Below are 22859 nucleotides of genomic sequence, written 5' to 3' on the forward strand. Positions count from 1 at the left end.
ACTATGAAAGAGTCATTTGGAAACCCTGACAGCTCTTTGGCCCACGTTTAGAGCTGCTGCTAGCTTATACATTCCATGCATCTAATTCAGACCGCACGTTTTGTTTAGTGAAATAATCTTTGCTCAAAATAGGAGATAAGGATTTCACTGAATTCAATAAATTCCTTTGCTATTAGGGTAGTGGCTACATACCATATGCATTTAAAATATTTTTTATTTTCTACTACTTAATTTTGTCAATTTTACAGTATTTTATTTTTCAAATGTCATTTTTGACAGGTCTATGCAAAATTAAAACTATTCTCCATATAGCTGCTATTCTGCTCCTTGTTTGATGCTTCTGTATTATTCCCGTATTCTGTACTTATTTCTGCTGCATTTAACCTTTAGTATATCTGTATATTTTATTTGCACTGAAACAAGGAACGTTTTCTACGGGTTTGTAAATCTAGTATCAGCAGCTTTATATGATTTGATACTTTTAATTTGCAGCTGTGGAAGAAACTCTCTCTGACATAACTCTTGCTTCTGTGCTGTAGAATAGGTCCATCTAAAAAAATCACAACTTTTTGAAGACTAATTCAAGCAGTTAATTTCTTTGATAAGCATAAACATTTGCAGTGTGGCCTTTTTCCCATTCTTTGAGCTTGTTCCTTCTACTTAATACATTAAGCAAGAGAGAGCACTTGGAAAACTGTGAAATGGTGATTTTCTGTCATTAAAGAGCACAGTAAGACAGATCTCTCATTTAAAATATGCCCAGAGCAGAATTATACTGGATGTAAGAGATTGTTCATATTTTAAAACACTGCACTGATCACTTTGAAGCTTAGAATTATGTCAAAATACAATAATACATCACATTATCTCATCTTTTCCATTCTCCTTACTGTCAAGCAGTGATTTAGCAGAATACATCTGGTCACGCAGAATGCATTAAACAGAAAAATGTACCAAACAGGTATTTATAATGCCATCATATCATCAGCTTCGAAGTTTTCCCAGAAAACTGCATGAAATTTCCATTCTTCCTGTATACAAACCTCCACACCATTTCGGGGTCCAGGTGAGAGCAGAAGCTCAAAGATATGAGGAACTGAGTCCATTTTGGTGCTTTGTGGCCACACTTAGGTGGGACCTCTTTCCTTGCACAGATACAAAGTGGCTTCCATAAACTTTTCCAAGAACCCCATTCAGACTATGAAGTTTGCCAGGCCAGGTACTGTGAACATGTGCACATACAAATCTATGCTACAGCGTTCAATTCTCAAATACTTTTCCATCTAGTACTGATATGATAATGAAAGAACTCTAAATACTGCCAGAACTTGTTTGTTTGTATTACATGGACAACATTGTTGTTTCTGCAAAGCGTCCAAAAACTGGAAAACATTCTGGTCACTGACTTAAGGAAAACCCATCATTACTTTTTGAAAGATCTGACTTCCATAAAAGAATTGCATTTGTTCTATAAATAATGCATGCAGATTATACAAACTGCTTAAAAACAGAGAAAATATAGAGGATTTGTTAAGCAATGCATGACCATCAAAACTGTCACAGCTAACAAAGATAATCTGCAGAGACTGAATATAGATACTGCTTTCATGCTAATAATTTCTTTATTAGCTATAGGTATTTGTCCACACAAAGCACACGTAGCTCATCTTTAACATTCTGAACGCAGCAGTGTGCTTAATAAAAATAATCATAAAAATACTTCAATTTTATTAACATGTACTTTAGTCCATTCAAGTTACATTATATAGGGAAACCCCCAAGAATTTGCATGTGGTCAATTTTGTAATAGGACTCAGCTGGCCACAAACCTGGAACAGTATTGGCCTTGGTTCAAGAAGATATGTGCTTGAATTTAACCAGGGAAAATCTGATTCATACAGTAAAGGTTTGGTTTGGTGTAGGTCCATTTGGCTCGCTCACTCCCAGAATTACTTTTTCACATTAAAGAAGTCAGTAGTATATTCTCAATGCCATAAATCACTGGTGTTAGGTATCACTATACTATGGCAACTTTGCTGGAACAGTTGTTCTTTGCTTTTGGTGGCTTCTGTATTGACCGTAGCAAGCTCTGCCTATGCGGTAAATTTCCCTGACTGCTCTCAAACCTGGCGTTGGATTACAAGAGGTAAAATATTAGACTAATACACATCTACAGCTAAGTAAAGTGAATGCTTTGCTAAATAAATGTTAGATCTGGCCATAATGGAATAGTTTTTATTTATTAGTACTCTCAGCCTAGCAAAAAAGTGTCATGGAAATTTATCAGCCCAGGCAGAAATATCTACTCCCCCACACTTTACCACGATGATTGATGATAATGAAAAAACAAATGATATTTTACTCTTACGTCAAAAATATGGGGAAAAAAGAAAGAGAAACCACTAACTCAAGTGAGTAAAATCTTCTCAGGCCGCTTAGAAGCTAAGGAGTGTTTGCCTGTAAGGTGTTAGCAGCCAGCAAAAAAACCCCAACACACATCCTCTTTCTCTCCTTCCCCCCCAAAGTCACTAGACGCCACCTTTAGATTTATTTTATTTGTTCAGCATTTATATCACTACCATTCAAATGGGTAAAACATCTGAATGCTGATTATTTTTATTTTTTTTAACAGTTTGGAGTAAATTGATCCTGAGCATGTTTTTGATTTTCATGAAACCCCCAAGCATCCCGGGAAGAACACCAGGCATTCCCAGCCCAACGGCTGCGCCGCGGGTTTCACGGGGAGCGCAGCGCCCATTGCAGGCTCCTGGCAAATGCCATGTGGGAGCTGCCTGGTTCCAAGCTGGTGAGAATCAGCAGGCTCGAGCTCTCAGCAATGGGGCAAAACCAGCGAGGAGCAGCGCCGTTCTCAGCAGCTGTGTGAAATCAGCAAAAGTCAAACCAATCTGCAGCGACGCAATGTTTTCCCTGGAGCCCTGACTTACGTATTATTTTTTTCCGAAATTGTAGAATTAAGTACAGCTAAGAGTTTTGTAAAATAATTAGAAGCTCTACAGTCTCTCTCTTACCCTAACAATATAAGCCAGCACCACATTTTAAGATATTCAGGAGTTCAATGTGAAACAATTCGTAAAATGGATGCCATTTATGTGTGTTAGCAGATTACAAACTGAAATCTTGAAAATATCACATTTTACTGACGAATCTGTTGTGCTGCCTCTGGTAGGAAGAGGGACGCCTGGTATTTTTGGAAACAAGTGAATGCTTTCTCTTCCCTTCTCTGTACTGATAATACGCCACTGAAATGGAACCTTTTGTTTGAATATTAAAGAACTGTACCGTGGTTCAACTTCCAACTGTAAAACAATTAAAGAGATCATTTACTTTTACTGTCCTTCTCAAACACCAGCTTTTTTCTTTACTAAAAAAATACCTTAACTTGAGTTACCGGGCTGGTCCCTCTCTTCTCATTTTTCATCCCAGTGGGTGAAAGTGCCCCTGTCGTATTTGGTGGCTGTGGAGTAGATGGCATTTTGGCTCCAGGAGAAACTTGCATGCTTGCCAGCTGAGCTGCATACAGTTGCTGGAAGACAAGAAGATATACATGTATTCCTGCAATATTCCTAAAGAAAGAAGCTGTAAATTTACTTTTAAATTTACTTCTTTTATTCCACTGGCGTTTTTTCTCTTAAAGGTTCTTTTCCAGCTCTTAATTGTGGCTTCCCTTTCTGCTATTTGCAAAAAGAGAAAAAACAGTCTGGAAAACTTCTAAACACCAGTATCTTTTTTCTTCATTTGACTTTTGCTGATTTTTCTTATTTTTTTTTCCTTCTTGCTAATGATGGTCATGGTGTTGAGCAAAAAATTACCCTGTGCCTAAATATTAAAAAACAAAAAAAAAATGGTAAAATTACAAGGCCATTTATGAAAGGGACTTATAAGTCCCTGTCAGAAACAATAATAATCCAGGTTTTATTCTTCTTAGCAAGAGATTAACCACTAACTCCAGAAATTTACTGGGAGCTGCCACAGGAATGGTTTCCTACCAAAAGACAAAATTAAAATAGCCAAAAAGGTATGTCTCCATCTCTCTGTATGGTGATATATCTTCTACAAATACTTATAATGAATCTAGGCCTTAAAAGTTCCTGTAAATAGTGATGAAAGTGAAAAAAAAACCCCAAAAACAAACAACAAAAAAACACAAAACAAAACACTAATGGAACTTTTCAAAAAGTTTAACAGAAACATAGACTCTTATATCAAAATCAACAATCCCAACCAATAAAAAGTGTTTACTGAGCAAACCCAATTTGCTCCAATTTCTTTCCAGTGACCAAACTTAAAGCCTCACTTTGAACTAGAGTCATGAATAATTCTTCTGCCATGAACAGGGAAGATCCTAATCCCCCTTCTACACATAGATCTACAAAAACTTCTCCTTATTAGTGAAGGAAAAAGCCAGGTGGTTTGTATGTAATTTCCAACATTACTATCATTCAGATGGACAAATAAAAAAAATTACAGTAATCAAAAGCAGACCTTTCAGCACATGTAATTAAATGAAAGCTTAATAAAGAATAATTTGCTAGAGCCAGATGTGCTTATGTCATAATTGTTGCTTTCTTTGGAACAATTTTTCTAATATAACAAGGCTCCACAGAAATGAAAGTTTCACAATACTGCAAGTTCAGTGACTCAGTGGCAAGACAAACGCGGGAGGGAGGGGCAGAGTCACAGCTCAGGGTGACAAATGAAAACTATTGTTTGCTTCTTTGTTTCCACCCCTTTTCAGTACCACACAGGAACTACAAAGGGATCACGGATTAGTGTTTTGAAATTATTGCTGTTTAAATATTTTGGCTAAGGTACCAGGCTTTTTTTCCTATGTTAGAGGGAAAAAGATTGAAAATAGAAAAAAAAAACCTCCCAGCTATTGGTGATATGCTGGAGAATGAATATAAAACCTTTCATACAACAGTAGGTGATTTTTTTTTTCCCCCTACTAATGCGATATTATCCCTTTTAGAATATTCTTGGGGTCAACCTTTGTTTGTTTAATAGGATGATCTGCTTAAATGAGAGTCAAAAGCTCATTTCACAAACTTTTGAAATCCTGCACATTCTCAGCTCAGGAATACTCGGGCACTGCACTATGAAAGAGATAGCACAATAAACTTGAATGCAAAAAGAAAAGTCCAATCATTTTAAAGGCTTTCCCAGCATTCTGTGATATGTCTATAAATACTCCTCCTTTTTAAAAACCAATTTAACTTCTTCTTCTTCTTCAACTATACCTTACTATCATTACTTATACCTTACTAAAAGAAGACTAAAACTTTTGTACTTACAGCAGTGTGTGTTGCACTTTCAAGAGTGTGAAAGGAATTATGTGTAAAAATAAACTCAGATTTATCAACTAAAGTTCAAAATAATTTCCTTCTCAGGTAAGCCATCAGGGTACAAAAAATGTGGGGTAGAAGTTATTCTTTCTACAGTAATCCATTTTTCATAGAAGATAAAACTTGATTGTCAAGTGTAGCAGCTAAAATAGTGTGGTGGGTTTACCCTAGGCTGGCTGTCAGCATTCTCTTCTTCCCTCACTTCAGCAGGAAGATGGAAAAACTCATGGGTCAAGATAAAGATAGGGAGATGTCTTACCTGTTACCATCACAGACCAAAAAAAGCAAAAAAAACCAACCAAACCAAACAAAAAAACAAAAAACAAACCAAAAAACCAAACAAACCACCACCAAACTTGGTGGAAGAATTTATTTATTATTTATTCTAAATTACAATAGCATTTCCTGGCAAGGAACAGAGATACCACATCCCCTTGAAAATTTCTTGAGGAGATATTTCAAGACCAATGCAAAGATAGAGACACGTGACACCAGTCAGAGCAGGACTTGCTGGTCACCTGTGACCCACCAGGACCAGCAACAGAAACACCCACAGCATGTTGAGGATTAACATCAAGAAAAGTGAGCTGTTCTAGTCACTATCTAGGAAACTGATTGATTTTGGAAGTGCAAACAGGAAAACTAGAATAAAATTAGAATTTTTCACCACTCCCCTCCCAGGGTGTTGAGGGCTATATTGGCTGCACTGCAAGTCCTGTCAGGGAGAAATGTTTCTAAGAGAAGACAGAATAAAAGAAATTTTGTCATTTATACATCAGCATATATACATATATATAAATCATGGCTGGGTTATTCCGAGGTCTTAGTACTGGCTTTAGCCTGGCATTTCTATAAATTTATTTTAAAACAGAGAAACAAATGTATAAATAAGTAACAGTAATTGGCTTTCTGCTTTGCTTAAAACAAAGCTGTTCTACAAGCAAGTAGAAATACTGCAAGAATTCACACCAGCACTAGCAACATTGCTGTGTGGACTGGAAAGCTGTGTAAGTTTTAAATACCAGTTTGCACGGGGAGCTAGCCAGTGTGGGAAAAAAAAAAAAAAAAAAAAAAAAAAGATATTATTGCAAATACCAGGGCTGTGGCTTAAAATGGCAGTTTAGGACCTCACATTAAGATGGTCAGATTGTGAAGCTTTCATTTGCAAGACTGAAGAGAGGAATAAAACCCAAACACTGAATGAATGTTGACTGTTAGCTTTTAAAGCTCAAAAGCAAAAATTTCAATGGAATTTTTTCAACTGAAATTCTTACCTACAAACTATTTCAAAAGTTAAAAAAAAAAACCTTAAACAGTGAAACATATCTTATTTTTTTATCTATGCCTATCACATAAAGAGAAGGGCATTTTATAATGCTAACCACTGACTCAGGAGGCTCTTGATTACAAATTTTATATTCAAAAACATCTGAGTACTCATGATTGTATTAAGAAGCTTTAAAAATGTATAGCCTGATTTTCATTTTTTTCTTAGAGGTCACAAATTCAGATTCTTACAATCCAGTTCCCAGCACCTAAATAAAAGTGATGCTGATTTTGAGTTCCTCAGAGCTCCTGAAATAGTTAATAATTTTCATGCCCAGCTTATTTAAGATATATACATAAGGATGTAACTTCACAGTTTTCAGAACCAGGCTTCTTCTAAAGTCAGATTTGACACCCAGGGTGGGATTTTGAAATGCCACAAGTCTCAGGACAATGGCAAGTCAAGTCTCATATTTAAGCACCTATGACCTTACAGGCTCAAGGACTTAAGTACTTGTTACTAAAACTCTATTCCATCTGTAATCAACTAAAAATCTAAGGGGAATGTATAAAAGCTGGAGGTCATTATCAATCTGAATAATGTTCATCTACTTAAAAAAAATTCAAACAAGTAGGAGAGTGCTGTACTCAGCATGTGTACAGAGCAGCACAAGCGTACACTGATATTTTTTTTAACCTGGAAATGGCAGTGTTCACACTAAGCCTTTGTTAGAGCTTAGAGCTATAACCAGTCAAGAAGACTTGAATATCAAACAAAAATAATAATAATGTTGTGATAGTGATGGTGTTTTCCTCTACAGAAATTTCCTACACAATCTGATTAATTATTTTGATTTCACTTTTCTTATAAAAGTATCATCCACGATCTAGAATTTATCTAAAAAGCTATGAATTAATAATAGACCATCTTGACTCATCCAAATGGCAAAACCTTTTCTAGTGCCATCTATGTTTCAAAATGCTTTTGGGAGACATTTTCATAACACAGAGGCATAAATGCCTTCACTGCTAGTATTCATTCATGCCTTGCCAGAAGACAAAGGCCTTAGGTTCACAAATTGCTCTCAAAAGTTTAAACATTTTTTCATCTAGTTTTTTTCAGGTAGCTTTCAATAATCAAAACTCTTTCGTTGGCTCAATCCTCTTTGCCCCTATGACTTTTCTCTTGCACATAGGTCTGTGACATTCCTGGACACCTTCTCTGCCGAATGACACCAAGCACGGCAAATAAGAACAGAACAAAGCTTTCTGTGCACCAGATGTATTCCCTTTTTTTTGCAGCAGGAATATTCATACTTATCTCTTAGGCTGTGTCATCTGTGTCTAAAAGAATAAATAAGAGCGAAGAATTTTGAGAATTAAATGTTACAGAAGTGACAGATGTTGAGGAAAACAGAATGGGCCATAGAATCACTAAAGCTGAAACAACCTCTGAGATCATCAAGTCCAACCATTAGCCTTGCCCTGCCATGTTCACCCACCAAACCCTGTCCCCAAAGTGCCACAGCCATGTCATAACCTTTTCACCAGGGGCTTGTCAAGGACAGGCCCTAGGGAAAAATTGGGTTTGAGAAGATACTTCAGTAAAGAGTAAGTGATCAGCTGCTGCACAGAGGAGAGGGAGCTACTTTAGATGTACAGTCGCAGGAAGGAAATGGAGAGACCAGTTGCACTCATATATACAGGAACAGAAGGGCAAGGGCTAGAGACATTTCAGCTGACTGTGGTGAGGCAGCATTTGGTCACAGCTGTGGGGATAAAATTCACAGGTTATTTTTGCTGCCAAAATCTGAAGAAACCATAGGAAAGCCATGTGTGAAACACAGAGAGAAGAAAAAGAGCAGTTGCAATACTCAGTGCAACGGATAAGCAAAGTGTGGGTGATAAGGGCTGGCCCAACACAATAAATTGCAGTGGGTGCGCTTGGAAGATGCATCACAAAGATTTTCAATAGAAGGTGGCTTGCTTGAAGTAGAAAGAAGAAATCTGTTCTAGAAACTTTCACCCTCTTATTTTCTTTTTTTTTGGGAAAAATGCTAAATTTTATGAACCCTGATTAATTCTGAAGTCTCTCATTACTAAAAATGGAAGCCCTATGTTACATCTTCAACAAATACATTTGCTACAGTAAATGAAACTGAACAATAAAGCTACTGAGAATCAAGTGAGAATCCTTATTTGTCAGCATTTTAAATGAATTGTGCAAAGCTGAAATATCTTATTTATAGAGATGAAAGTTCAGCTATTTAGACAATGAGTAATTTGGTTTCTAAAGATGAAAAACTCTAAGGAGTGACTGCAAGTGCTGTTGAAATCCTGCACTACAAGAGGTAATGCAGTTATTTTTTCCATAGTATATTTAGTAAGTAGTGTTGCAAAGCTATAATACCAGCATTTTCCTTCTGAGCACATAACATACAATAATAATACTTAGAACTATCTGATGACAAAGGGTTTTTACAAGTTCACCAAAACCAGCAACATCTTTACCATTTCCAGCACACACTTCTGAAAGGAAGCTACTGCAAACAAAAAAAAAATCGCACCTTCAGTGGGACTGCCTGTTTTTAATTATTGGTGTAGTGCTGTTTGAAAAAAAAAATAATGTCAAACAGATTTAAAAAAAGGGAGTTTCAGTTTGAAAAAGCTTTCCTTTTGTTTGGAGGATGAACAGATTAGTGTTCACACCCATGTTGTGGGTGCCACAGATAATAACTATGGAAATAATGTTTAAGTGCTGACCTGAGCCCAGTGTCACTAGTATAACCCTCAGCACCTCAGGAAAGGCAACCCTTTCAGAAAGCAGTGTAGAATACCCTACTCCAAAATTTCAGACACATCTTAATCTAAGTGCAAGAACTGCTTCTAAAGTTAATGTTAATTTCACTCATTCCTTCCCATTTTCATATATAAATATATTTTTTTGTATTGACATGCCTTTTGCACCATGACTAACACTGCAGTTCAGTGCTCTACACAACACCAAGGTGAGAAATGGGATTATAGGCTCATGTGTATATAAATATTGAAAAAAAAATTAAAAAGAAGAAAAAAATCCCCGCCACCCAAAAGGGTTGCTTTTCTCTTTTTTAAAAGATTCTTCCTATGTAGATGCTCAGAATAAAAGGTGGCCTAACAGAAAACAACATCCAGAGTCACAAGACAGCCTAAGTAACCCATCAGCAATTTAGCCATGTGACAAACCCAGGGGCAACTTGAAGGCAGCCACAGTCTGTGGAGTCTGCCAAGGACCCAGATGCCATCACCAGAAAAACACCTTCCAAGGCTCAGCATCTGTGTCCTGGCAGAGCTCTCCACACAAAAGGAGATGGAGGAAGAGGAGGAAGAGAAGAAAAGGTGTAAAGCAATTGTACATATACATGAAAGCAATACTTAGTTGAATTTAAAAATCTAAAACTTGGAAAAATCAAAGCTTCTGCTGAAAAAACAAGATCCCTTCAAGACTGAATATTTTATGCCAAAAGTGTATATTTCCTTTTGTTCCTGTTATCTGTTAAAACAGTGTATTCTATAAATTCATGATGATGAAATTTAGATGTCTTGGAAGCGTTTCCTCAGTTTTTCTAAGAAAAATGCTAACAAAGCAAAATAAGGTGGGTTTTACAGACCTTTTAGGACTGTTGACCAGACGCTAATTTACACATGTACCACCACATAGATAATAAATAGCTTAGTATTTAAGAACCAACAAGGATCATCTTAACTCAGAATTTTAAGCTGAATAACTGAGACTTATTTGGCTCTACATAGGTATACCTGAAAGGGCATTGATCAAGCACAGCTACATTGAATTGGAATAAAAAATAAGGAAAATATGTCAAATTTAGAAGCATGACAAATAAAAAGTAATAATTATTGAGAAAATTTCTGTTTCTCTACAGAATCCAAGTGTCATAAAGATGTGCATAGTTTTCTTGTAACAGCACCATTTTTTCTTTCCCTGAGCTCTCATGTTTAATATATTCACAGTGGACATAACGTTCTGATTTTAAACACCCGTAGATCACTCTCCTGCAGAGCCTGCTCAGCATTAGAGCATGAATATTCTCTACATCTTCCCCTAATACACCAAATACCTCTGCAAAAAAGTGTTGAGGTGCAGCACAAAGAGGCAGCTAATGAATTATCATAACTAATGTCATAACAGAGATTGTTGCTGTGATTATTTATGTGCTTGCTGACTAATGTGCTCTCCGATTTATTAAAAACCAATATGTGCAAACAAACTAACTGTATTTGGGAAAATACAAATAATGCATTTTGTAGTCACAGGTGAAGTTAGAGGTGTTCAGTCTTCCCTTTACATTAATCTGTGCTTTGAAAAATATTCTTTCTTACCTAAATAATGATTTTACCAGTTATTAATATTCATATTCATTCACTTCAGAGCTTTTGGCTAGTTTGTTGTTCTTTTTTTTTTTTTCTTTAATTCTTAACACAGGTAATTTCAGTGTCTGTCAGTTGTTATTGTATATTATGCCAAAGGAAATTTTTATGAGACCCTAAATTCCTCTCAGTTCCCGTCTGCTTAGGAGAGACACACGCCTGTATTGCTTCACTCTCCAGCAGCAAAGTAAGAGTTACCTAATTTCACCACTAAGTATGTGCCGGTCACAACTCCTTTCACTGACCACAAATTCTTTGTACTGGTTCAGAAAAAAAATCATTCTCATCTCTTCTGCTGCCCTGCTGTGGCTAATGGCAAGCCCAAACCGAAAATAAAAGAATCTCTCCACATTTCAGATACTGCAGCACATATTGTTGTAGTACTGCAAAATAACAGCTTTATTTTGTTAAAAGGGCCTAACTTTAAGTGGACCATGGAATATTTATGGCTCTCAGTAGTCCTTTGAAAGAGTTATCTTATGTTTTTATGCCGATCATGGGTCAGAGGTTCAAATCAGCACTTCTTTCTGTCACTCCTTATATGTTTTACTATAATTTACAGCTCAGCAAGAGGACTCATAAAACAAAAGTGTCTATTTTACTTCAGCAACTAATTCTAGCTAATCAAAGCTTTCCAGCAAAACAACCCAGCATGAAACTCTGCGTGGAAAATATGCAGAGAACAAAGCGTTTTGTCAAATAACACATCTCATGATGTAAACACATATGTCTCTTATAGGAAATTTTATCGCTTCCACATTATCGGCACACAAAAGGAGCATTCTTGTTGCAGACCTGGTGTGACTGTGGAGCCATCGTCATTGGAAACAAGAGCCTGATTAGGTTCCCACACAGATATGAATAGATTTTCTTTTTTTAGTGTAATGCTGCCTTTCTTATTTCTTAAACAGACTAGTAATTGTGGCTGTAAAAACAGTGGATTGTGTTTGGACGACATTTGTTTCTTCGTATTTTTTTTAGCTACCCAATGACACCAATTATCCCATATGGTTGTCCTCTTCTGGAAAGTCTGAGTTAATCCACAGCTGTGAAGATGAAGACGCACCCAGCAGGCTCTAAATCTGGTGGGTCTCTTGTCTGTTAATAAAGTCCACAGTCTGCTGGACAGATGTTAAGAGGATCTGTATAATAAGTCAGTGACAAAGACCCAGACTTCTTCTGAGGAAAATAATTAGCCAAGACATCTACTCTTCATAATTTTACATTTCTTGCTTCATCTTTTGGAGAAGAAAATTTGCTTTACTTCATAGAAAAGCTTCACAGCACATACAATAGGTCCTGCTCAAAATATGAATGGACTAACAAACCACATTGGCATGTGTTCTGAAGAAATGATAGATCTTTTTGTCCATGACTTATTCCTGCCTGCTGTGGTTCCTGTGCTATTATTTTAAGTTTGTGTTCATTCATCATAATATGGGGGGAGCCTGAATAGGTATTGTCAGCTATAAAATATCTACTTAAATTTATAGTGTGAGGGGAAATGTAAACTGAATTTTGCTAGTTGTTTTTAAAAGTTGTTAACATTGCCTTTTCTAAAATAAAGGGATTACAGATCGTACTTTTCATCCCCAAGGGTCATGCTGATGTTCTGGGGGAAAAACAAACAAACTAACCAGTCAAAACCCCTAAACAAACCAAAAAACAACAAGAATACTCATAAAAACAAAACAACCCACCCAAAATAAAACCAAACAAAAAAACACCCAAAAGCACAAGGAAAGAATGTGGAATGAGAAGACACCTGCAGCAAGATCCTTGTTTAGAGCCTTACTCACTTCTTCCTATCCCCACTTTTTTCTCATCATGGCCTGGCAGCACAGACATCCAACCCCACAGTCTCTCTCAGTCACAGTCATGTAAATTTGGAGAAATGCTACAGACTTAAACACAAGCACCAGTGCAATAAAGAACTAACTTGCCTTCAGGCATATGTGCATTAAGGTGCTCTTAAGATCACTCCTGTTTCATTTGCAAACTGTACTTCTGGTTCTTTTGACCTCCTCCTGCTTTGACACAATGAATTAGAAATGGCCATCAAAACAGCTCTCCCTGCTTTGCTGCCTGAATGCAGAATCTCTCATGCAGGCATCATCCCTGAGATCATGCCCCTCAGAAATCAAATGGATTTGATTTCATTGAATTATGACATTTAAATACAATCTCTCAGCAACTGCCTGTTCACAACCTATTTACTGTAAAGCTGTGGACAAAGCCAAGAAATAATGCTTAGAGCTCAAATAAATTATCAATCACTGCAAGTGGCTAAGACAATGTACATAATTTGGCACCTGACAGTTGTCTCTGTAATATTGTGTTTGTTTCCCCTTAGGAAGTAAAACTGATGGTTTATTAGTTTTACATCACCTTGACAAGTTTTCAAGGTAAAATGTCACCTCATCAACCTATGAAGCTGCTGGGAATTTTTCATGAGACAGCATGAAAAGAGAGAAAGAAAAGTTCGCTTTCTGAAAAAAAAGTATATATATATATATATCCTCAAATTTTTACAAAAATCAAGTTCAGACAGATATTTTAACATCTCCATCAAATATATGTGAAATTTTGTCTATGGAAAGAAAGTGACTACTCATCTCACAGTGTCAGAGACCGTGATATTTAAATCAGGCTTTCAACTTTCTCTAGTGTCACTGATTAAAAAATCTAACCCTGTAAAGTACAGATACGGATCCTTAGTCCTCTAGAGAGAAAACTAAATTTCTGCCACGTCAGAAAAGAGCAAAAGGTTGGCCAAAAGCTGACAGGGGGAGCACAGTAACAGCTACCAAAGCACACCAATAAACAAAACAAAACCAAGTTTAAAAACATATATACAGAATTGAAGGCCTTCTGTGTCAATATGGAGCTCTTACTTTCTGAAGAACAATTCCCTTGTTAAGCCACCGACTGGAAGGAGAGGCACAAATCCTCACTGACTTGGCGGCCGTGTCACACCTCATTTCACTCTTTTTATTTTTTTTTTCCCCCCTTTCCAAACAGACTGAGTGTTGGTCTTCTGAGAATATGATGCTAAGCCACTTTTCCTGTAGAGTTTTTAAACTGGGCCTCTGAGAAAGGGTTTGATACAATTCAATGACTGAAGTAATACCTTTGTCCATCTGAGCATTAAATGGCCCATTGAAATACAGCTTAGTTAGAAAGAATTTCAGTAAATGGTGCTTTCTAATTTTTTATTATTATTATTTTTCCTTTCCCAACAGATTACAGCCTGGATCTGAAAATGCGGTTCAATCACTTTTGGTTGCCTCCTAGGTCAGGCCTTTCACCAGTGTTAATTAAATATAACCCCTTCAGAATACTGGAGGTTAAATGAGAGCAACAAACTGGTCTTCTTCAAATATTACTTCATGCTCTCCAAAAAGCTGTATTCTGTTTGGGAGGGCCCTTGTTTAAAGGCATTGATCTCAACAATAAAAAATTTACTGGGAGCAGGGAGCAGGAAAACCATGCTAAATGCTGTTTTATCCAACAGCCAGTAATCACTAAACATTAAACACCTATTTCCATGCCATATACCATGTCTATTGTATATAAATAACGCACATCATAAAGGAAAGTGCAGCAGCAGACAATTTAGGCTGTAGCAGCACATGAAGCAGAATTTTTGACTTGATAAAGTGAAACTATAAAGAGTCGATGTATAAGTCAGACAGCTTCCATACCTAATATTCTTCCCTGCAGCTATTAGAAGTTCACATTTTTGTCTCTAGTAGGCATGCACATTAGTTTACCTACAATTTCATGTAATCAGTCACATTTTGTTGTCTGTTCCCTACAATTTAGACTAGAGCATGAAATTGGAAAGTAGCTGAAATTGTTGTTTTTTCATCTTAGCGATTTTTAATTTAAAATGAAGCCTTTTGTGCAAGCTATTTGTTTGCCGCTTTGTAAAAAAGATTCCTAAAGTACTCCTAATAATTTTACTATCAGTTGAAAGCAAGCTCTTTAACACATGGCAATTAGTCTTGTCTTTCTGAACATGACTTTACCATAAATACTCCTCCTTGAGTATCCCTTTGTCCCAAGATTCCTTAGAAGAACGCAACCAAGCGATAATTCAGCATTATTGCTGCTCCAGTGCACTAATCGCTTAGAGCGCAGCAAGGACCCTATGTTTACTGCCACAAGGCTCCTCCAGCCTCCCAGCTCAGGAAGGCTTCCCAGCCCAGAAGCATCCAGATGTCAAGAGCAATATCCAGGTCCTGATGCAGCATGCTGCTCCATTCCAGTATGGCCCAAACATCTGTTTCATCTGCTGGCGTACAACCTGCCGGATACACGGAGACAGCCGCGAAAAGTAGGGGAGTGAGGGAGGCCGGGAGTGAAATGCTGCGGTTGTACAGCTCACTGTATGTATCCCTAAAAAACTCTATATCAAGCAGATATCAGGAAGGACAATGTGATAATTAAAAAAAAAAAAGCCACTTTATACACAGCATATGCTTAGCAATTTTCCCCCTAGTGGGGCAACAGCCCATAACACATTAGCTTCTCATCTTACTAACTTCACTCTGGTTCAATTTTTCATAGTATAAGAAAAGGACAAAAACAAGGAAAAGCAGAGAAACACAAAACACAAAGTGCTTGTTGTGGGTACAGCAACTGTTCGCTATAAAAAAAAATTAAAACAGGCAAAAACAACTCAAAAATGAGACAGACTTAAGCATCTCCTACATATTTATAATTTCCTATAGATAGTAACTCAGGGGCTCAAAAACAATAAGCATCTTTTGTCTAAAAGAAAGGAGTATGTAAACATTGACATTTTATCTTGAGGCATGACAAAAACAGCAAACATTTTAGTTGATCTAGATTAAGTTCTGACAAGGAATAAAGGAGTGCTAACTGTTCTCATCTCTTCCACTTTGTGTGTCTATTCTCTTGTATTTTTGCTAGCAACAATAATGGAATAGTTGCCTGCTCCCATGCAAATTCTTTGAGTTGTTTATGAAAGTAAGATCAAAGCCCAAACTGAGAGAGCCTCTTTTTTTCCCTGCTGTATTTTTTCTCTAGAGGAGGACCTAATGAGAGGCTGTTAAACCACGAGTCTTGCACTCTCACAGTGCAACCTCCCAGCTCACCCTTTCCCTGGCCAGCCTGGGGAAACAGCTCGGGGGCACAGAGGGTGGGAGGCAGTGAATGCTGTCCTGTCCCACCTTGGCAGGGGTGAGCACCTGGACCCAGGAGGGAGGAATCATACCTCAGACCTTCCATTCAAACACTCCTACCCTCTGAGCACCTGAACAAGTCACCATCTTCCCTGTACTCCTGAAATGGAACCACTGCTGCAGCAATACTGCAGCACGTGTGTACATCCATCAGCTATTCCTAGTAAATATAAATGTGTGCATTGAAAAAAAACATGTTCTAATAAAATATTGTAAATATCAAGAAAAAAAAATGCTTCATCAAATATCTATAGCCATTTCCTCTTCAGGAGGATAAAAGAAACATCAGTAAAACCTTTCTCTTAAGCAGAAAGACTTGTATTCCTTCATTTAATGTTGGCAGATGATTGATATGATTGATATTGATATGATTGATATGCTATGATATTTTTGATCACAATTCTCCTGTCATTTGCCATGCAAAGGAAAGAACACAATAGCCAATATCAATCATCTGTTTTCCCAGATGATATATTGTACTACACATCTTGAAAATTTGCAAAAAAGTCCTCAACATTTTTTTATTATTTTACAAAATAACTGAGACATCCTGCTTAGATACCTTTGGTAGGAAGCCAGTCAAAGCAAAGGACAACTGTATTTGCTTGAAAAAGTAATTTCAAGTTTTCAGCAGATTATGTTTTTCAAGAAAAAATGTGAAACGTTAAAGATAAATCTCTATGGGATTTTTCTATGTTTGCTACTATTAGAATTTGATATGGGCATTTTGTAGCATAAGTTCTTCCTTATAAAAATTGAGGATGGCACTAAAGGCAGCAGACTAACGAGCTCACCTAGGAAAGCATGGAAGAACCAGGCAGCATGGCTCCAAACATACCTGCAAACAAAAGCTCTGGTGTTTTAAACTCCTCTTATATCCAAAGAAAGTGAATAAGCAGTACTTACTTAAAATAAAATATAACCAGATCTATCAGAAAAATATGAAAGTATAAACAGATGGTTTCATCAGAGCACAGTTTTTTGCATTCACTTTATACCATCCTAGTATTACCTTCTCTGGTGACACTGTAAATCAGATTATTCATAAAAATAATTTAAAGTGTCTTCTAGTATTCTTTCAGAAGCTCTTCCTTAAAAATCTGGGTTTTACTCCCTACTGCTAATATGAAGTATTTTTAACAGTAAATGTGAGAGGTCCATATGACAAGCAGCTACCTGACAAACTCAGATGCTTTCATGCACTTTACCTATAGAAATGCCTTCTGCACTAAAGCTAGAGTAAAAAGAGGGAGGACTCCCATGATAAGGGGAGAAAAAAAATATATGATTGAAAAGTAATTAATTACAGTAACTTTGCTGAAGGGATGATAGCTATCAAAGCTTATCAAATTTTGCATTTCAGAATTTCTGATATTTCTTTCAAAAAACGTTAACACATAGATGGGCTTTGTAAGAAAAGTCAGGAGTTTCATTCAGTCTCATGTCAGCAGGATTACAAGCAATTATGAGTAACTGCTTGTTGAGCTGTGTGAAATGAGTTGGTGAATGAGTTTCCTAGTGAGCACATGTCCATGTCACTGGTACGGCTGCCAGTAATGCAGACAATCTTAGCTGAAGGGGTCTAAAAACATAATTATTCTCCTAATCCTATAGGAGATGCTTGTGCAATTGCTGCTTCTAGTGTACACATTCTAGGTCTGTCACCCTGGTGGCATACAGGAAAACTGAGGCATAAGCAAGAAGAAAGGAAATCAGGACATGAAAAAAAAAAAAAAAAGGGGGGGGGGGCAATAAACCTTCTCTAGATATATCTCATAAAATCTGGCATGGACTGGTGGGTTCATGCCCTCTCTGACCATCCAGATGGAGAAATTGTCTAACATGACGATTGCAGTATTTCCTCTGCAGAGCTGTACAGACACAGAACAAGGAAACTGAACACTCACTCACCACTGCTAAGCACACTGAGAGGAAAATGCTCTACAATTAAATTCCTACGTGCTCCCATGACAGAACAAGAGATGCCATCGCCGCAATAAACGGGGGCAAGTCAGGGAAAAGGAAGAATCCCATTTAAACTGCCTCTCTCAATTCCCACATCTGAATCCCCATCTTGTGAGGAGATGCCAAGGCAACTCTACATTTAAGAGCTGAATATTTGCAAGTGCTGCTTGGGATTTGAAACTGCAATGTTTTCTTACTTTATAAGAGAGACAGTTCGTGTGGTAGCTCGCAGCCATTCTACAATTCTCACTAGCAAAAATGGACGTATATGGGGATATAATAAATATATACTGGCTCTACTGATCAGGAGAAGCTTTATCAGTCAGCTGGGGCACATCTGGGGGAAAAAAAAAGTCACTCAGGTGCATCTCTAGCATTCCATTCAATTAACATACCATTAAAAATGGTTTGTCCCTGTTCAGCCTGCTGCGTTACCTGATAAGTCAACATAGTTAAAATGTATATTTAAATGCAGAAAACAGTGAAATGTTTTCTTTGTGAAGCAGAAAACAAGCCCCGCTTACAGGTATTTTAAAGCATTAGAAATAATTGTGCTTTACAGGTTGCTTAGCAGATCGCTCACACTGATCTTTTACCATATATTTTGAACTTTCATGCACCTTCAAGGAAAATTAAATAATTTCCTTATAGGAAATGCACACAAAATTATGCAAAACATATTCAAATGGGCTTATAAAAATTACATCTAAGAAAAAAAAAGCACATTTGCACCTCAAAACCAGGTAGGTAACTGGGAACTTACTATTACAAATTCATTGGAAGGTGATGTATTTTACACCAGTGAATGTGAATTTGGTGTAAGATTGCTGTGCTTTCTGAACTGCAGTGGGTGTGATGATACATCAGCAGCAGTGCTGGGACTGGGTTAAATAGGTTATGAGGTCTGAACAGCCTTCCCCTAGGTGTTGAAGACAGGAGCAAAAGAGAAGACCGGTACTGGGTGAATTACCCTGGACAGTTCACAGAAGTGTTATTAAATAACACTGTAAACTGGTTAAGTCTGGTGACTAGTTCTGTGTCTAGAGCGTAGCAGAAATGATTCGACTGCATTGAAAGGACTTTGCCTTTTTGATTTCTCACTTCGTTTCCAAAAATGCCAGTGGACCTGACAGCACACTCTCACTATTCCTACACCTGAAATACTTTTCCCATTTGTTTTCATGCTTTGCTATAATTCATGCCCAACACCAAAACACGTGCCCTGTTATATCCACTTCAGTAGATTTTGCGAAAGATTCTTTTAAGTCTCAAATAATTCCTTAATGCTGAAATTTAAGCACAAAGTGTTTTCTTCTTGTACACCTGAAGACGCTCCTCCCTCCTGTCTCTTTTTCAGGACTGACATGCAAACCTTCTGGTGTGCCTCCAGCCATATGTAGCCTTCCTGCTGAGTCTTGGAAATAGACAGATGAATCCAATACTTTCTAGTCAGGACACTTTTCTAGTTCCTCAATCATATGGATTCTAAAAACATCACAGACCAAACACACTTTAGACAAGCAGGGTGCTGAAGGCCATACTGTTCCTATTTCACCATCCTTAAAGCCTCTTCAACTTGGTGATAGCATTATCTACACAGTGGTTCGAGGCGTTTTACCTCATCTTCTATGGATTTCCCTCTTATTTTTAACTGGGTAGGTGGGAGGGCATATGCTCTTCTAATCAAAGACCCTCAGAAATTAAGCAGGTGATGATATCTTTCCAGTCCAAGCATCTTTAAGAGAATTTTTCTGCTTCCTTTGAGCGCACACATGTGTGTAAGTTTACACTTAAAAGCTCTAATCTAAACCACCCTTGTTCATAAAACTTTTAGTTCAGATGAAAGGTGAGTTGTTTTTTGTTTTTTTTCTCTAGCAATTAGTCAGGATGGGATGATAATACTGGTGCGTATTATTCTCCTTTGTGCATAGACCTAACTTAAAAGACATTTTTGTCTTTAATATGATTCCTGCTTAGTTCCCAAACAACCAAACGTGGTAACACCATCACAGGAAAAAATCCTTCATGTTTGTAATTTGTAGCCAAATTAAGCAGCTTGCTTTATGGTTATCAGAAGTATAATAAAATTCCAGAAACATATTCACTTGCAGCTAATTCCTGTAAGGCACACACCATACACATTTCTAGAAAGCTTGGAGGAATCCAACTGCCAGCTCAGAGTATGCCTCACAGTCAGCCTATTCCCCAAAGGGATGCCACAGTTTTAAAAGAGCTTTAAAAAAACCTGCTCATCCCCTGATGGCACTCTGTAGTACTGGTGCCTCTGGTGCTCTGTCAGTAAATGCAGCAGTAACTTATTTGCTTCTTACTGGCTTCTGAGTGAATACATACCCCAGGGAGGCAGCTTTGCAAAGCACAATGATTTTAAAATAGAGCCTGGGCTTTCAGTGAGGGGCAGCCAGTGGTTAAGGCAGCACGAATGTCTTGTTGATGCTGGGGGCTCAGCCTCTCCGAGTCACTTGGGCTCCAGCTTCTGCCTTGATATAGACTGAAGAGATGCAGGAAACCTCCTGCCATCCAGGCTATAAGCACAATATCCTTTTAAACATACAAGTTTCCTGATAAGTGAGTTGATGTCTGGGCCACTTGGGATCTCAATGGTAAATTTCCCCTGGAACAGCATATGGGCCTGGAAGGCAGATGTCCTGCTTGGTGAGATCTAAGGGTGCAAAAGGTGGGAATAGTGCCAGGAGCCTGATCCCTAGCTGCCAGGTTGAAAAGTCTTCCCACGTTGGAGAGGAGAGCAGGAGAGGAGCCCTCCCAATGTGGAGAAGGGCTTGGGCATCTGAAGGGAACAGAAAGAGAGCTGTGCCAGACTGGGTGACAGTCTGATGGCCACTGTCCTTCCTGCAGTGGGAGGAAACACCAACCCCGGAATGGACCTGGGTTTGCCTAGAACTACTAGAGAATATAGGAACAGTCTCTTTCTTAAATATTGCTATCAATTTTGGATTAACTAACATGACACTGTTCCAGTAAGCAAGAAGGAGTGTAACAAGCACATGCCGTTTAAAGCAGTTTTTGGAGGTGCAGGGTATGACATGGGTGAGAAAAGTCTCTTGTAGCTGCAATGCTGCTGTACCAGGCTGATTCCTCTAGCTAATGGCTCTGTTTGTTTGTCTGTCCATTTTTGCCAATTAGAAGAGAAGAGAGAGACTCCTTTTCCATGTGACATTACTGAGGGAGCTAGGGAAATCCTGCTGGGGAAAAAAATTCATCATAAGTGATCTTTTACTGCCAAAAGTCTCCATTTTGATGGGCTGTCCTTTCCTGATGAAAATCCCTTTGCCAAATAATTCAGGGCTGAAGATGAGAAGCAGTAGGAGAAGATGGAGTATTAAGAAATTCTGCAAAGAAAGGAGGTCATATGGTAAAATACTGACTCCATGACATCATTTTCATTGATACTGCCACTGATATAATTCAACTTGATAACACAGATATTGCATACAGAGACATAAACATTCAAGTAGGGAAAGGCACAAGTATAACTATTTCATTGATTTTAATTAAATTTTCCTGAGTATTGCAAGGTTGGCATATTTTTAATTTTATTTCCATTAAAGGGCATGCTTGGTGTCTCAGAGCCTTAATAAAATCTTCTTTCGACCTCTCTCCTTTCTCTGCTATAACCTAAATTTCCACATAAGAAAAGAACCAAAATATGTAATTTACTACTTCCATATGCTGAAATTTGCACACACCATCCCCTTAATTTAGACCACTATTCACTGTATCATAATAAGGAACATTCTGTTAAAATATGTCCACCTAGAGCTCAGTAGTGTTTGAATGCTAGATAAAATCATTCTATAAGGCTAATGAAGACAGAAACTCTGCCTGTAACAATATTAAGTTTGTTTTCTCTAGTGATTCGAAGAAGTGAGCAATCTGTCAGTAATACATTGAGGGAAATTACTTGTCTTGTAGGAATTCCCGCTGACAGTCACTCACTCACAGTGCTGACCCAAACATCTACCCGCTGACAAACAAATTACAGTGTCTAACTTTGAAAAGGTAACTAGCTGTTTTTAATTTTTATTGGTCTCACCAAATATCTCTCACATTTACCCAATCCCCATCCTTTGCTGTGTTAAAGAAAGGGAAATAAAAAGGAAGAAAGAAAGGAAAGAAAGGAAAGAAAGGAAGGAAAGGAAGGAAAGGAAGGAAGGAAAGGAAGGAAAGGAAGGAAAGGAAGGAAATGAAGGAAAGAAAGGAAAGAAAGGAAAGAAAGGAAAGAAAGGAAAGAAAGGAAAGAAAGGAAAGAAAGGAAAGAAAGGAAAGAAAGAAAGGAAAGAAAGGAAAGAAAGGAAAGAAAGGAAAGAAAGGAAAGAAAGGAAGAAAGGAAGAAATAAAATGGAAAAACTCACAGGTTTCTGCATTTGAAAAAAATATTATTGCCTACATCCAAGAGTGTTATGTCAGATAAAACTGTTAAACTGTGTCTAACCAACATTAAGACTGGCAGCCCTGCCAGTGACTGACTGGGTGAGTGAACACATTACTGAGACAGCATTGTAGAAATTAATTTTCTTCAATAAAGTGATTTTTAAGGCTCATATATTTCACAATCTAAACATATGTCACTGTTTCATAAACAAAATAA

General features: G+C 37.5%; 1 protein-coding gene across 7 annotated transcripts in view; it reads right to left on the minus strand.

Moving 5' to 3' along the window:
* The window catches only part of SOX6 (SRY-box transcription factor 6), a 260249-nt gene that overhangs the window by 60422 nt on the left and 176968 nt on the right, over positions 1-22859 (minus strand). For 6 of the 7 annotated variants that reach the window (XM_062494968.1, XM_062494967.1, XM_062494965.1 and 3 more), the window contains one exon: positions 3395-3544. The exons of the other annotated variant lie outside the window; for it this stretch is intronic. In XM_062494968.1, the coding sequence (XP_062350952.1) occupies positions 3395-3544 (150 nt within the window). The remainder of the gene's footprint in view (positions 1-3394; positions 3545-22859) is intronic. 7 annotated transcript variants of the gene reach the window in all.

Source organism: Cinclus cinclus, chromosome 6 (genome assembly GCF_963662255.1).
Source record: "Cinclus cinclus chromosome 6, bCinCin1.1, whole genome shotgun sequence".
NCBI classification, from domain to species: domain Eukaryota; kingdom Metazoa; phylum Chordata; class Aves; order Passeriformes; family Cinclidae; genus Cinclus; species Cinclus cinclus.